The sequence below is a fragment of the Miscanthus floridulus genome, chromosome 8 (assembly GCF_019320115.1).
Source record: "Miscanthus floridulus cultivar M001 chromosome 8, ASM1932011v1, whole genome shotgun sequence".
In the NCBI taxonomy this organism is placed as follows: Eukaryota; Viridiplantae; Streptophyta; class Magnoliopsida; order Poales; family Poaceae; genus Miscanthus; species Miscanthus floridulus.
This window is the reverse complement of record NC_089587.1, coordinates 50,642,735-50,658,066: the sequence shown is the minus strand read 5'-3', so window position 1 is coordinate 50,658,066 and position 15,332 is coordinate 50,642,735. Positions and strand designations below refer to the sequence as shown.

Below are 15,332 nucleotides of genomic sequence, written 5' to 3'. Positions count from 1 at the left end.
GAGGTCATGGAGGTGTTCCCCCACATCCACCACCACCACCGCCACCGTCTATTGAGCAACTCTTGGCAGTACAGACACAGATCATGCAAGCGTCGGTGTAGAATCAGCAGAACCAACAGGGTGGTGGAGCACCACGTGATAAACGTGGTGAATTCTTGAAGGGCTGTCCCCCGGTGTTCTCTCATGCCACAGATCCACTGGAAGCAGATGATTGGCTTCGAGCAGTGGAGAGGCAGCTCAACATAGCACAATGTGATAATCAACAGAAGGTGTTGTACGTTTTAGGACAGCTCCAGGGAGAAGTTCGGGACTGGTGGGAGTCATTCGAGTATGGACGTCCCGCCAACACTCCTCCTGTCACCTGGCAGGAGTTCAAAGAGAATTTCATATCCTACCACATACCGGAGGGATTGATAGAGCTCAAGCAGGAGGAGTTCAGAGCTCTAAAGCAGGGATCCATGTCCGTCGCTGAGTACCGTGACAAGTTTGCTCAGTTGTCACGTTATGCTCCAAATGAAGTGGCTAATGATGCTGACAAGCAACGCCGCTTTCTCAAAGGTCTGTATGACGGTCTGCAGCTCCAGCTTATGTCCAATACCTACCCTAATTTTTAGACACTGGTGAATCATGCTATTGTTATTGACAACAAGCGCAAGGAGATGGAGGCCAAGAAGAGGAGGCTTCAGGGATAGGCCGCTGGGAGCAATACTCGTCCACGTACCAACCCTCAGCAAGGCTTTCAACAGAGGTTCCAGGGACCACCTAGTCAGTGGAATCGTGGTCAGTGTCCTCAGCGCAACCAAAACCAGCAGCAGAATGCCAATCAAAGTCCTCAGCAACAGAGTGGTCAGCAGACACCACGACAGGGAGTGCCCAACAACACTCCCATGAAGACTAGTGCCCCCAGCACTCCTAGCAAGTGCTTCCGATGTGGTAAAGAAGGTCACCTGTCTTATAATTGCCCTGAGAAGCCCAACCAGCAAACTCCCCAAAGGCAGAATAGCTATCAGAAGCCAGCACCCAACACGAGAAAAGTGAACCATGTGTCTACCAAGATGGCGCTTGCGGAACCAGAAGTTATGTTCGGTATGTTCAATGTCAACTCAACCCCCGCTAATGTTCTTTTTTATTCTGGAGCTTCGCATTCATTCATATCACAAGCATTTGTTAGAAACCATAGCATACCATTGTGTGCCATGCAAAATCCTATCTTAGTAAACTCACCGGGTGGAAGTATGCAAGCTTCATATCGTTGTCTTCCGACTAGTCTATTCTTAAGGGGGTAGAGTCCAAAGTGAGCCCTATTGTGTTGAGAGCATCTGGTATAGATGTGATTCTAGGTATGGACTAGATGAAGCAACAATAGGCAGTGATCCAATGTAAAGAGAAGGTAGTCGTTGTGACCGCACCAAATGGGAAAGAATCAATGTTGATGTTGTAATATAAGCACAGCCGACAGCCACAGTGAACCAGCTTGATGATAGCGGCAATAAGGAGGACCTAGTGGTGGATGAATTTCTAGATGTGTTCCTCGATGATTTACCAGGTATGCCACCTGACCAAGACATTGAGTTTGTTATTGAATTATTACCTGGAATTGTACCTATAGCTAAGCGTCCATATAGAATGGGGGTTAATGAATTAGAAGAACTTAAGAAATAAATAAAGGAGTTACAGGAGAAAGATTTTATTCGTCCTAGCTTGTCACCTTGGGAAGCACCGGTTATATTTGTTGATAAGAAGGATTGTACTCAGAGGATGTGTGTTGATTATCGGTCACTCAATGAGGTTACTATCAAGAATAAGTATCCGTTGCCTAGAATTGATGACTTGTTTGATCAGTTGAGAGGTGCTTGTGTTTTCTCTAAGATTGATCTTCGTTCTGGCTACCATCAATTGAGGATTCGTGCAACTGACATACCCAAGACAACTTTTACTATGAGGTATGGATTGTATGAGTACACTATTATATCCTTTGGGTTGACCAATGCACCCGCCTACTTTATGTATTTGATGAACAAGGTGTTCATGGAGTTTTTGGATAAGTTCGTGGTGGTATTCATCGATGATATATTAATATTCTCCAAAATAGAAGAAGAGCATGCTGAACATCTGAGGTTGGTCTTGCAGAAGCTTAGAGAACACAAGTTGTATGCTAAGCGAAGCAAGTGTGAATTTTGGTTGAAGAAAGTTTCTTTCCTTGGTCATGTTGTCTCTAATGGTGGAATTGCAGTAGATCCAAGTAAGATGAAAGATGTATTGAATTGGAAACCACCGATAGATGTGGGAGAGATTCATAGTTTTTTGGGATTAGCTGGATACTACAGAAGATTCATTGAAGGTTTCTCTAATCTTGCCAAGCCTATGACAGCTTTGTTGGAGAAAAATGCTAAGTTTGTGTGGTCCAAGAAGTGCCAGGCTAACTTTGAAGAGTTGAAGAAGAGGTTGACTACAGCCCCAGTATTGACTTTGCCAGATCTGAACAAGAGCTTCTCGATCTATTGTGATGCATCTCGTCAAGGACTTGGATGTGTTCTTATGCAAGAAGGCAGAGTAGTGGCTTATGCATCCCGACAGTTGAGAAAGCATGAGTTAAATTATCCTACTCATGACTTAGAGTTAGCAGCAGTGGTTCATGCTTTAAAGATATGGAGGCACTATCTTATTGGGCATAAGAGTGACATCTATACTGATCACAAGAGTCTAAAGTACATTTTCACTCAGACAAATTTGAATATGAGACAACGTCGATGGTTAGAGTTGATCAAAGATTATGATTTGGAGGTACACTATCATCCTAGAAAGGCAAACGTTGTTGCCGATGCTCTTAGTAGGAAGAGTTATGCCAATGAGGTGCAAGTGACATCGATGTCAAGTGAGTTGTGTGCTGAGTTTAAGCGACTGAATTTAGGCTTTGTCACTTATGCAGTGGAGTTGGTGTTGGAGCCTAAATTAGAGCAAGAAATACGTAAGGGTCAGTTACAGGATGCGAAGTTGAAAGATAGCGGAAAACATAGTGATTGGGAAGGCACCATGATTCCATATGGATGACAATGGAACTCTATGGTTTGGCAAAAGACTATGTTTGTCTAAGGATAAGGCTTTACGAGAGGCAATTCTTCATGAGGCATATGAGTCTGCTTATTCTATTTATCCTGGAAGTACCAAGATGTATTTGGATCTAAAAGAGAAGTATTGGTGGTACGGACTGAAGAAAGATGTTGCTGAATATGTTGCTTTGTGTGATACATGTCAGAGAGTCAAAGATGAACATCAAAGACCTACAGGATTGCTACAACCAATGAAGATACCTGAGTGGAAGTGGGAAAAAGTTGGTATGGATTTTATAGTTGGGTTACCACGTACTCAGAGAGGTTATGATTCAATATAGGTAATAGTGGATCGGTTAACTAAAGTTGCTCACTTCATACCGGTCAAGACTACCTATACTGGCCCCCAATTGGTTGCGTTGTATATGGAGAGAATAGTGTGTCTACATGGAGTTCCCAAGAAAATCGTGTCTGATCGAGGTACTCAATTCACATATCATTTTTGACAGCAAGTACATAGTTCATTGGGAACCAAGTTGAATTTTAGTACAGCATATCATCCTCAGACAGACAGGCAAACTGAGAGAATTAACCAGATACTAGAGGATATGTTGAGAGCTTGTGCGTTGCAGTATGGTACAAGTTGGGACAAGAGTTTGCCTTATACAGAGTTCTCGTACAATAACAGTTATCAGAAAAGTCTCAATATGGCACCTTTCGAAGCTTTGTATGGACGAAAGTGTAGAACCCCGTTGTTTTGGAACCAAACAGGGGAAACTCAAGTGTTTGGACCAGATGTACTAAGAGATACAGAAGAGCAAGTAAGGATGATCAGAGATAACTTGAGAGTGGCTCAGTCTCGACAAAAGAGCTATGTCGACACTAGAAGAAGGGAATTGGTTTTCAAAGTAGGTGATTATGTGTACTTGAAGGTGTCACCTATGAGAAGTGTGAGAAGGTTTAACATGAAAGGGAAGTTAGCCCCAAGGTATATTGGACCTTTCAAGATTTTAGAGAGATGTGGAGAGGTAGCTTATCAGTTGGAATTGTCTGAGAGTTTGTCAGGTGTACATGATGTGTTCCATGTGTCTCAGCTTAAGAAGTGTTTGCGTGTACCCGAGGAGCAGATACCATTAGAAGAGCTTACAGTTAAGGAGGATCTCACATATGAGGAGTTTCCGGTAAGGATTTTGGAGACGGCAGAAAGAGTTACAAGGAGCCGAGTAATAAAGATGTGTAAGGTTCAGTGGAATCGGTATATAGAGAATAAGGCTACTTGGGAAAGAGAAGAGGATCTAAGAAAAATATACCCATAGTTATTTGAGTAAGCATCGTCCGAATCTTGAGAACGAGATTCATTTTAAGGGGGGTAGAATTGTAACACCCTAAATTTTACAACATTTTAAAATAGGGGAAATTGATTTATTGAGCATTTTTGTGAGCATTTAAATTTAGGAAGAATAATAAAGTTTATCAAATTAAAATCAAATATAGGTCAACAACCATGAATGTGCCTTCATGCTGCTGCATATTAATTTTTGGAATGGTTTGATTTGAACTCAAATTTGAACTTGATTTGAATTTTGTCTTCAAAATTGCTTTGGAAAGAAATTAGAAAAAGAAAAGGATAAATTCTTTCTCCTTCCTCTGTTTCTGGCCTGCTCCATTTCTTTCCTGCGTGGCCCATTTTCTTTTCTAGGCCGCTGCTCTCCCTTCCTCTCTGCTCGGGCTGAGGCCCAGCGCTCCCCTCAGCACCAGCCAAGCCAGCTCGGTCTCCCTTTGCAGGCCGTTGGCCCAGCTAGACGCCAGCCGCATGCCCGTTCCCGTAGCCGCGCGCCTTTCCCCACTGCTGACCAGCTAGGCCCACTGGTCAGGCCCTTCTTCCTCTCGCCGTGGCCGGGTCGGACTCTTCTGTCCGCGTCGTCATTTGAGTCCGGCGCTGCCACGACCCGTGGTGTCGTGACGCCCAAGGGATTCGGCCCCATAAATAGCACCCGTGCCCTCCTCCGTCTCCTATCCCATCTGGCGCCCGGTTTTTCGCTCAAGCAGCCATAGCCGCACCTCACTCAAGCGTCGCCGCCAACCATCGCAGTCCACCGAGCGTCGAGCCGCCGTCGCTGCTTCCCGCTAGCGTGTTCCTGATCCGGTGAGATCCCCGTTCCTCTCTCTCTCCCTATACTTGTCTTTCGTCGAATCGTGCCCTTGAAGCCATGTACTGTGAGCTCCAAAAGCCGGCCATGGCGCCGCCGTGCTCACTGCCACCAGCACTGTACCGGTTTGGGTTTTCTCTCTCCCTGTCAAATCAATTCCCGACCGTCGATTTCTAATCCAATGGATCAGATTGAAGGATACCCTTTCACTGCTGACTTTGCAGATACACCCTTACAATTATTCCCGGCTTAACCCGTAGTACAAAGTGCGTTTACAGATTTCGTTTTCTCTTTTTAAAAGCGTATTTTGGATCGGTTATATTGAAATACGTTTTCAGTTATTTACAGTTTTGCCATTCAACTTGTTTTAGCCATAAAATCTTCGTTTTAACTCCGATTTGATCCGTTCAAGTTGCGTTAGGTTCATAAATAAGTGATCTACATGTTTATGCTACTGTAAAGAAGGTTTCCAACTTTTATAATTCAAGCTTAGATTTAATCTATTATTTGCCTATAGGAAATCTTGTTTAATTCATAACTTCTCTGTTTTAGATATGATTTTTGTGATCTTCGCGTCTGTGTGTTCATAGCGAGACATAGATTCGTTTTCCAAACTTTTCATCTTGACTCTTTGCTATTGGTGTACTGTTCTAATCTGTAGCCTTGTTTGCTTTGCATGATTGCTCCTGGATGATTGTATGTTGCTGTGGTTATCGAGTATAGACGGTGAGCAGTTCTCGGGAGATCAAGGGTACGAGTTTGAGCAGGACCAGCAGGAGTACTTTGCTCAAGGCAAGTATAGCATGGGATCATCCTTGTTTCCTATTCACTTTAATTCATTAAATTCATGTTGCATGTGTCATCTTGATAGGGATTTTCTAGAATTGAACTATTACCTTGTCACCTAAGGGTTATGCATTGGGTAGCTTTGCTAGTGCTCAATTAAACCATGATCTTGTAACTTGACTAATGGTATATGCAATAAATATTAAAACATGATTTTTTAGCAACATGGAAACAGGGGGCTGGAGTGTTTAGCTACTTTCTAAATGCTTCAGATTCCTCTCCATAAGGACTTATCTATAAGTGATCATCCGGTACTTACAGTATAGCTGTGAGGGCTACATGGCTCTGGCTTTAGCTCAGTATAAGGACCTTTTCTAGCTCGTTAGTGGTTACCTTCATTGGCGTAAGAATGGCTTGCCGAATCGGGTATAGGGCGGCCTCTATCCTTATGAGTATAGGCTGCATGTCAATGTGCTATCGGGAAGGGGGGCTCTATATCTGTTTACCAAGTGAATCTAATGGCCCTAACTTGTTAGACGAACCTTTGAAAGGCTTCATAGTGACCCCTGCCTACTCACCTTAGAAGTGTTTTGGGAGTAATTAACCCGGGCATATGGGTATCATGACTCACAGTGAAAGTGTACAACCTCTGTAGAGTGTAAAACTGGTATATCAGTCGTGCTCACGGTCACGAGCGACCTTGAAACATTTATGGAATAGATGAACACTAAGTAATATTTGTTTATGCTATTCATTATTCATATTTACATTTGATCATATGTTCTACTTTGGGAATTGAAACAACTTGATGCTACTCAAAAGCTAAAAGTGTGACAACTAAAAGATGATCGTTGTTAAACCTGTGTCTAGCCTTTGAGCCTCATGAACCCCGTGTTACACTTGTTGAGTACGACATGTACTTACGCTTGTTTACTTTCATTATTTGGATAAAATCCCGGATGGGTAACAGATGACTTTTTGTATGAGGAATTTTGTAAGGACTATTAGACTTGTGGTCAACCAGTCGACGTCCCTGTGAAATGAAGCTTCCGCGAGAGATCTTTTTATTACCTTCGCTATACTTATGTAATAACTCTGTCTTATTCGTGATGTAATAAACATTGGTGATGATACTATTCATAATTTATCGGCTTATGTGTGTGACTGATCTCTGGGCGCACATAAGGTTTTGCACCCCATTTTATCTCATCTCCATCATTGATTCATCATCATAGTGTGATTATGATTGATTCCAAGTGTATTTACTTGAGTGATTGCATCTAGTGGCACTTAAGGATCATTGTGGCTGTGGAGTTCTTGTTACTCTTGGTGGTTGCCACTACCTAAACGACTTGGAGCAGCGAAGGAGCATCGGCACGAGTTGGTGATTGTTTGTGGCCGTCTCCCAATGATTTGGGAGGGGTCTTGTACCTTCCTCGTCGGAAAGCCGAAAGATAACTCTAGTGGATTGCTCGTGTCATTGAGTTATTTTACTTGTGTGTAGGTTCTTACGGCACTATTTGTTGGCTAGGTGTGTGATACCTATTAGCCGTCGAACCACTAAGTGTTGGTCGACACAACAAAGACTAGCGTGCCAGTAAGCACATGAACATCGGGAGAAAATTATTATGTTGTTTGTCTCTTGGATTTCTCTCGGTGATTGATTGGTGTTCATTTTGTGATTAGTTCATTACTCGACATGACAGTATAATCATCTACTCACTCATTTACGTTCTTGCAAACTAGTTGTGTAGCAAGTTTTTTAGTGTAGTTAATTTTAAAAGCTTGCTTACTAGCTTAGTTTCACCTAATGGAGATCTTTAGTGTAGCTTGTTTGAGAGCTCTTAGTGAGTAGTGACTTAGTCTCTTATGTGTCTAGTGATCATAGCAACTAGAATTATTGGGTAGGTGACCTCCAACCCTTATAGAGCTAAAGCAAAATTATATTTTGTCTTTTTGATTACTAACCTTATACTTTAGTAATTTTATAGAGATTTTATTAGACTATTTATCCTCTTTAGCCTTATTAGGACCTTAGCCAGTGACCTGGGGGCCTGCCGTGGCCTATGGCCTGGCTTGCACGCATGTCTGTCTTTGCCGTAGCGATGTGATGTGTCACTGCTAAAATCCAAAATGCCTGCAATCTGCGTGCGTTATATTTACTTGATTTTAAAGATAACATATATTTATTTGCTTATTAATATGATTAACCATGTTAAAATTAAGATTTATATATCATTAATAATATTAAAATTACATTGGTTAGTGCATGTTTTGTAACCCGAGAAAATAATAGAGATTGGTCTCCTCTGCATTATAGTTTGTTTTTTGTCATCAAAATTGTTGCACTGAATCGCCTAAAGTCACAGGCTGTGCTACTCTTAAAAACTGATAGAACCAAATAAATTTAGATGGTTCTATCAGCCTTTTAAGTTTGAATCTTGATACATGTGTATCAACTTTTAAACGTCGAATGATAACTATTGAAAAACTACAATTAAAAAAGCGCAGACTAATATTTTGACCTTGGCCCTTTGATGCAACTTGGAAAAAAATACCTGTGTTGCAACTGAAAAAAATAATATCATAATAATTCAAATTCCAACGTGTGTTGTACCATAAAAACATATTTTGAGCGATATGTCCCTGTTCGCTTGACTTATAAGCCGTACTTTTTCAGCCAACGAACAATATTTTTCTCTCACAATAAATCAGCCAACAGTACTTTCAGCCATGACTTATTAACCAAGCGAACAGGGCAATTATTAGCTAGATCCGTCATTAAGAGACAAGTTTAGACTAATACTCCCTCTGTTCTGAATTTAGAGGCACACTAGTTGTTCACAATATAAATCTTAATTTTAATTAATTATAACATGGCTAATCATATTAATAAGCAAATAAATATATGTTATCTTCAAAAGCAAGTAAATATAGTGCAGTATAACGTTTTATTATCTTAAATTTGGTCAATTATAAATAAAAAATATTAATATTTATGGTATCAAATAAATACCATTGAATTGATTACGAAATGTATTTTCATAATAAATTGATTTAGCCATAAATGTGGATATCATTCACTAGAAATTTGGTCAATTGTGAACCACTTTAATTGGCACGCAACTTATAGTTGTATTTTGGGGGGGGGGGGGGACGGAGCTAGTACTAGTTACATGTCACATCAGATGTTCGGCTGCTAATTAGGAGAACTAAACATGAACTAATTGCAAAACTAACTACATAGATGGAGACTAACTTGCGAGATAAATTTATTAAGCCTAATTAATCCATCATTAGCAAATATTTACTGTAGCACCATATTATCAAATTATAAACTAATTAGGCTTAATAGATTCGTCTCGCCAATTAGCTTCCATCTATGTAATTTGTTTTATAATTAATCTATATTTAATACTCCTAATTAGTATTAAACATTCGATGTCACGGGAACTACAGATTAATCCATCAAACCAAACACCCCTGTCTTCTTTTTCTACTGCAAACTACAGCACTAGAGCGCGTGAACATGGCCTTGTTTAGATTGGGGTTAGGAATCAGTATTGGGTACTGTAGCACTTTCGTTTGTATTTGATAATTATTGTCCAATCATGACTTAACTAGGCTCAAAAGATTCATCTCGTAATTTACAATCAAACTGTATAATTAGTTATTTTTTATCTATATTTAATACTCCATACATGTGTTCAAAGATTTGATGTGATAGAAAGAGAATGAAAAAACTTGCAATCTAAACCAGGGACATTGAAAATAATCCTCCTAAGTCCTAAGGCTACGATGTAGACTTCTAGCTGGCTAGTATCGCAAGTGGGCATGCATGCACCTCCAGAGCATTTCGCAGAGCACACATTCACGTATGCCAGGGCCCTGTTTAGTTCACTCCAAAATGTTAAAATTTTTAAGATTTTTCGTCATATTGAATCTTTAGACACGTGCATGAAGCATTAAATATAAATAAAAAATAAAACTAATTACACAGTTTAGATGAAATTCACGAGACGAATCTTTTAAGTCTAATTAGACTATAATTGGACACTAATTATCAAATAACAACGAAAATGCTACAATAATATTTCGTCAAAAAAATTGCCAACTAAACGGTACCTAGGAGAAAAAGCTAGCAGGTCAGCGTGACACAAGGCACCAAGGTTGGCGCCGGGCTTCACGGCGATGTAGACTTCTAGCTGGCTAGTATCCCAAGTGGGCATGCATGCACCTCCAGAGCATTGTTGTCTTTTATCTATCAGTCACTGGCAGAGCACACATTCACGTATGCTAGGAGAAAAAGCTAGGAGGTCAGCCTGACACAAGGCACCAAGGTTGGCGCCGGGCTTCACGGCGTCGAGGTCGGCGCCACCTCCTACTGTGCCGAGCTCAGCCACCTAGACGCCACGTCGAACATCCACGCTATCAAGGTCTCGAAGCTCGGTGTCATGATTTATGGAGCACGCTATCAAGGTCTCAAAGCTCGGTGCCATGAATTATGGAGCAAGCTATGTTACCTTAGCGCCGACCCATAGGGTCTAAAGACAGAATTTTGATGTTCAGGGGTGTAAACGGATTTTTTTGACAAAAGGGGCCAAATAAAAAAAAGTCATGGGAGTATGAGATCCTAGCAAGAATCAGTAACACTGAATTATGATCACTAGTCATGGGGATATGGAATCCTAACAAGAATCCAGCATTATGGTCAATGGATGGAACCATTAGCATCAGTCTCCACTCCACCACACCATCACTACATATTTCGGCCCCTACTTTGGATTTTAGTGCTCCCCCTACTTTTGTTGGCATAATATTTTGCTTCCACCGTAGCATCAACCCCCAAATCCATATTAGCAAACAATGACATGAGGTCCCAGTCATCATTGGGCCAAACCTTTCTTCCCCATGGAGCGGGACACCAGGTGGGCACCACTCGAGCTAGGGAGTGGCGAGGAGGGACTAGACGGCGGCGAGGCATGGCCGGGCGACGAGGAGAGGTTGAACGGCGGGGAGCCATGGCCGCTCTCGAGACGGAGGAGAGGAGGCGCGGACACCGAGGGCTCGAGACAGGACCAAAGGAGGGGATTCTGCCACATTCCCCGTGGGCCACTCGACACGAATCTATGGCGATGAATCTCGCTGGAGGGGCCGCGCATCAAGCTGGCGTCGAGTGGGAGGAGAGGGGAGGGCAAAGGAGGGTCACCGAAGCGGAGGGAGTTCCTACGAGTGGGAAGCAATGCAAGATGGGGCATGGGGGTAAGCCCCAAGAATGGGGTGTGGAGGGTGGATTTAGGTGCCCACCTAAATTTCGTGGCTCTAGCTTGGAGCACGTTTTTTTTTACCTCTTTGGGGGCTCAAGTAGGGGCTGTACTAAAGTTGGTGTTAGAGATTAGAGAATATGTTGAACATAGATGCAACATAAATGCCCGTACCATATACAGTAGAAACTTGAAACTGAACCACATGGTACTAAACCCACGTTGTGTTAAAAGAAAACAGTGCTGACGATTAACCCAAGGCACTAAACCACAGCTTATAAACCCCAGGTACTCCAATCTGAATTTTGTTCTTCAAACGATACCAACTGACAAGACAACTTGATAGAGATGTGCGAAACAACCATGCATTCTATAGCTACATGTCCTGCAATTTCTCTGCATAAATGATGTTCCAATCATCAACTAGAGCTGAAACAGGTCTACAAGGTACTGAAAAAAGAGTACATATTTGTCATATCGCACATTTCTGCTTTCAATAGGAATGAGATCAAGATTCATATTCACGCAGTTCACCGAGGGTAATGCTCCTCTCCAGCTTCAAGTTACGGAGGTCTGCACAAAACAACAGAAAGTTAGTGAATGCAAAGATTAACATGAACAGAACAAGGAAAAAGGTTCAGGATATAGGATAACAAAACATGAGTGGCCAGAAAAAGAAATCCTATTGCAACAGAAACTTCAATGGTGTGTTGTATGACAAAAGAGTGAAAAACAACAATAGTGCACAGACCAAAACATACGGACACAATCACACAAGGTACTCACAGAAACTCCCACTCCGACAGACATAAATCTTCTCTAGTGGCAGGCCATTAGACCTAAACAACTGCGCCAACATATGGACTCTTGGATCGTCCTTGGTGCATCTGATTTTCACCATACTAAGATGTTTGCAAGCAAATGATCCTCCCTTTGGCTCTATACCTCTTCTCAATGCCTTCTGGATGTCACAGTTCTTTTTGAAGGACAAACAAAAAAAATCAACTTCATTAATCATCTGCTAAAATTTTGAGTCAGCATTGAGAAACACCGAGCATGTACGTACCATTTCAAGCTGAAGATAAAGCTTCTCCAGACTAGGTGAATGCCGAAGCAAGAGAAGTAATATGTCAAAATCAACAGCTGTACTGATACACCATTCTCCAAGGGCCAAAGTCTTCAGGTTGCTAAAAGTTGGACAATTTAACGATTCTCTCCTCATAATGACCTTCATATTTAAACAGGAGTGAGTTGTTTACAACAAACTATAACAACAATGAATAATAATAACCCAACTGGAAAGGCACAAAACTCTTCAGATAGGAATTATCATCCACCATTTTTTATGGCTAACAAAATTACATTTGGAAAGTGTAGGTTTTTACCTGGTGAATGAAACTACATGTCGAAATTGTTCTGAAACAGATGTGAGTTTATAGGATAGAATGAAAGAAAATCTATATAGCAAAATAAACACCAAATTCGCTTCAAAAGAGATAATATTTCCATCATATATAACATGCTTAGTTTTTTCTCTGCAGTTAGCTGATTGACTTAATTTGAATACAGAGGTATTTATGGCAGTGTTCGGCTGGCTGGTAGCCGGCTGGCCAGCCACCTCACGAAATCACTGTTCACGTCCTGCTAGAACAGTATTTTCCTCTCACAACAATCAGCCGGAACAGTATTTTTCAGTCCTGCCGAACAGGCCCATAGACAGTGAAAAGTGCTCTATTGGCCTGAAAGATTAACTCTAATTTTTATTATTGTAGGCTAAGGGCCAAGAACTGAAGACAGTGAAAAGTAAATTAATTTACACTATTCTGGTAAAAAAATATGTAAAGCAAACATGCAGTACAATAGCATAAAAATAGACAGCTCACATTGAACTAATAAAACACACCCCCTATGAGAAAATCATAAATTTTGATTTAGTGATTTTTTTGTGATCAATTTTGATTTGGTGATTGATGTTCCAACTTGCAACAATTTAGGAGGGTTAGAAACTTGGAAGCATCTGATGTTTGGTGCACTAACCATTTCAGTGTTGTGAATTCAATGATAGTATAAAAAGCTGGATCCACCCCTAAAATCAGCAATGATATGGAAAGGAAAATGTTGAATGATTACTAAGACACCCTCAAATTCATAATGTATTCAACAGAACAAGAGACACTGTATAAAAAATGCACTGGACAAAAGAATTAAGGAATTATGAAAAAATTAAACAACGGAATTATAGAATGTAACTACCTCTCCAGAATGACCTAACAGCTCCAGATATCGAACATTTGAAAGGCTATTGAGAACATTCTGGCCACCAAATTTTTTATAATCATTAATGATATGCTTTGCACTGCAACCATGATCTTTATTGCCCCTAGTGCGATCAAGTCTATTGGCACGGTTTCCAAACTGCTTATCTTCATAGCCATTTGCAATCTCACTGTACTCATATGTGTCACTATCACTATTGATATCACTTCCATAATCATAATTGTCCTTGACATCATCTGCTAAATAATGCTCATCATAAAAATCATCTAAGAATCCAGAATCATCACTGAGGATTTCATCACCACTGTCATCAGAATCAGGAACATGTTTAGGGGCAAATGCAATGTTGTTGTCATCATCGTCGTCACTTGTTCGAGGATATTCATCAGCGTCCTCTTGGTACTTTTTAAACTCCTTACTCAATAAACAGTCATCAAGCATGACACTACCTGTTACCAGCACCCCAAAGTTCTTGAACACAGGGACCCAAGACTCTGGCGCGATGCACTGCACAAACACAAGGTTTGGAGCATCAACAGAGAAGTTAGCAAAAGTGCATTTGACCATGGTCAACCTCTTCAGAGAGACAGATGTAAACTCACGGCCCTCTACCAAGCAGTTCTTGAGCTCTAGTTCCTCCAAACAAGGGCAACGAGATGACAGCTGCCAGGTGAAGCTATCAGACACTTCAGTATAGTTCAGTTTCAAGATTTTGAGGTGGCGAGAGACGAAGTCCATAGGATCCAGCTCCGCCAACAAATTGGGGTTGGGGTGACCGGTTAGCTGAATAACACGAGCATTCCGTCTGATTGCATGGCGGATCCACATCTTAACATCAGAATTGTCGAAATCTTCGTCCTCCTCACCGGGTGACCGCAGGCGGAGAGTGTCTATCGGTGCAAGGGCCTCCCTAGCAAGCAGCAGCCGGTACACGAACTTGGCGAAGTCCTGGGGCGGGTCCCTATACCTCCCGACACGGACATCCACGCAGGGCGCGGAGGCCCAGAGGTCGCGCCACCGGCGCGAGAGCACGCACGTGCGCGCCGCGTCCCACGCCTTCATGAACGACATGACGTGGTGGAGGAGCGCGTCGGGCAGCGCGCTGAGGCGGTCGGCGGCGGGGTTGACTCTCCCACCTCCTCCTCCTCCTCCTCCTCCCGAGTGTCCGCGTGAGGACGACGAGGCTTCCCCCGGCCGGTTGACCTGCACCCACCGCTTGGCGACCTTCGGAGGCATCTCGTCGAAGAGTACAGGTAGTCTGCACTTCTGAGAAGGACGAGATCACCAGGCACAAATCAGAGCTTCGCGGCGGATTCTTGCAGGGGCTGTCCGGAGGGGAGAAGGGAGGGAACACTTACGAGAAGATCGGCTGCGACGGCGGCGAATCCTTGATTTTTCACAGCAGGCGACGGCGGCGAGTGGCGGCAGTTCCGCCGATCATTGGGTTCCGTGAAGAAATGAGGATTGAGAGTCAGTCAGTGAGGCTCGAAACGGGGAGGAGACAGGAGACTGGGGGTTTGGTCTGATTTTTAATGCGGTTTTCTTCCAGGCCACGAAGCCAATGCCATTACAAGCGGTTGACCCGACTCTTTCCTCTACAAAATAAAAATTGCGCCAATTCCTTAGTTATTAAATTAAATAAAAAATAAAATAAAATTACGCCAAATTAAATAGAAGTCTGTGATGTTTATTTGTTAGACTAATAAAATGAAGACAATTGACACATTAAATCGAGAATCGTCTCGATAAAAAAGATCTAAAAATACTAACATGAAATCCAAATATTGTGTTGGATAAAAAATAGG

At 42.0% G+C, this 15,332-nt stretch overlaps 1 protein-coding gene across 1 annotated transcript; it reads right to left on the bottom strand.

The window, feature by feature from the left end:
• Positions 1 to 11,483: 11,483 nt before the first annotated feature.
• Positions 11,484 to 15,041, bottom strand: LOC136471966 (uncharacterized). The gene is made up of 5 exons (XM_066469708.1): positions 14,886 to 15,041; positions 13,504 to 14,793; positions 12,317 to 12,478; positions 12,037 to 12,226; positions 11,484 to 11,823 (listed from the first exon to the last, which is right to left on the bottom strand). Exons 2-5 carry the CDS (start codon positions 14,761 to 14,763, stop codon positions 11,759 to 11,761), a joined length of 1,677 nt encoding a protein of 558 aa, XP_066325805.1. The 5' UTR covers positions 14,764 to 14,793; positions 14,886 to 15,041; the 3' UTR covers positions 11,484 to 11,758.
• Positions 15,042 to 15,332: the final 291 nt, after the last annotated feature.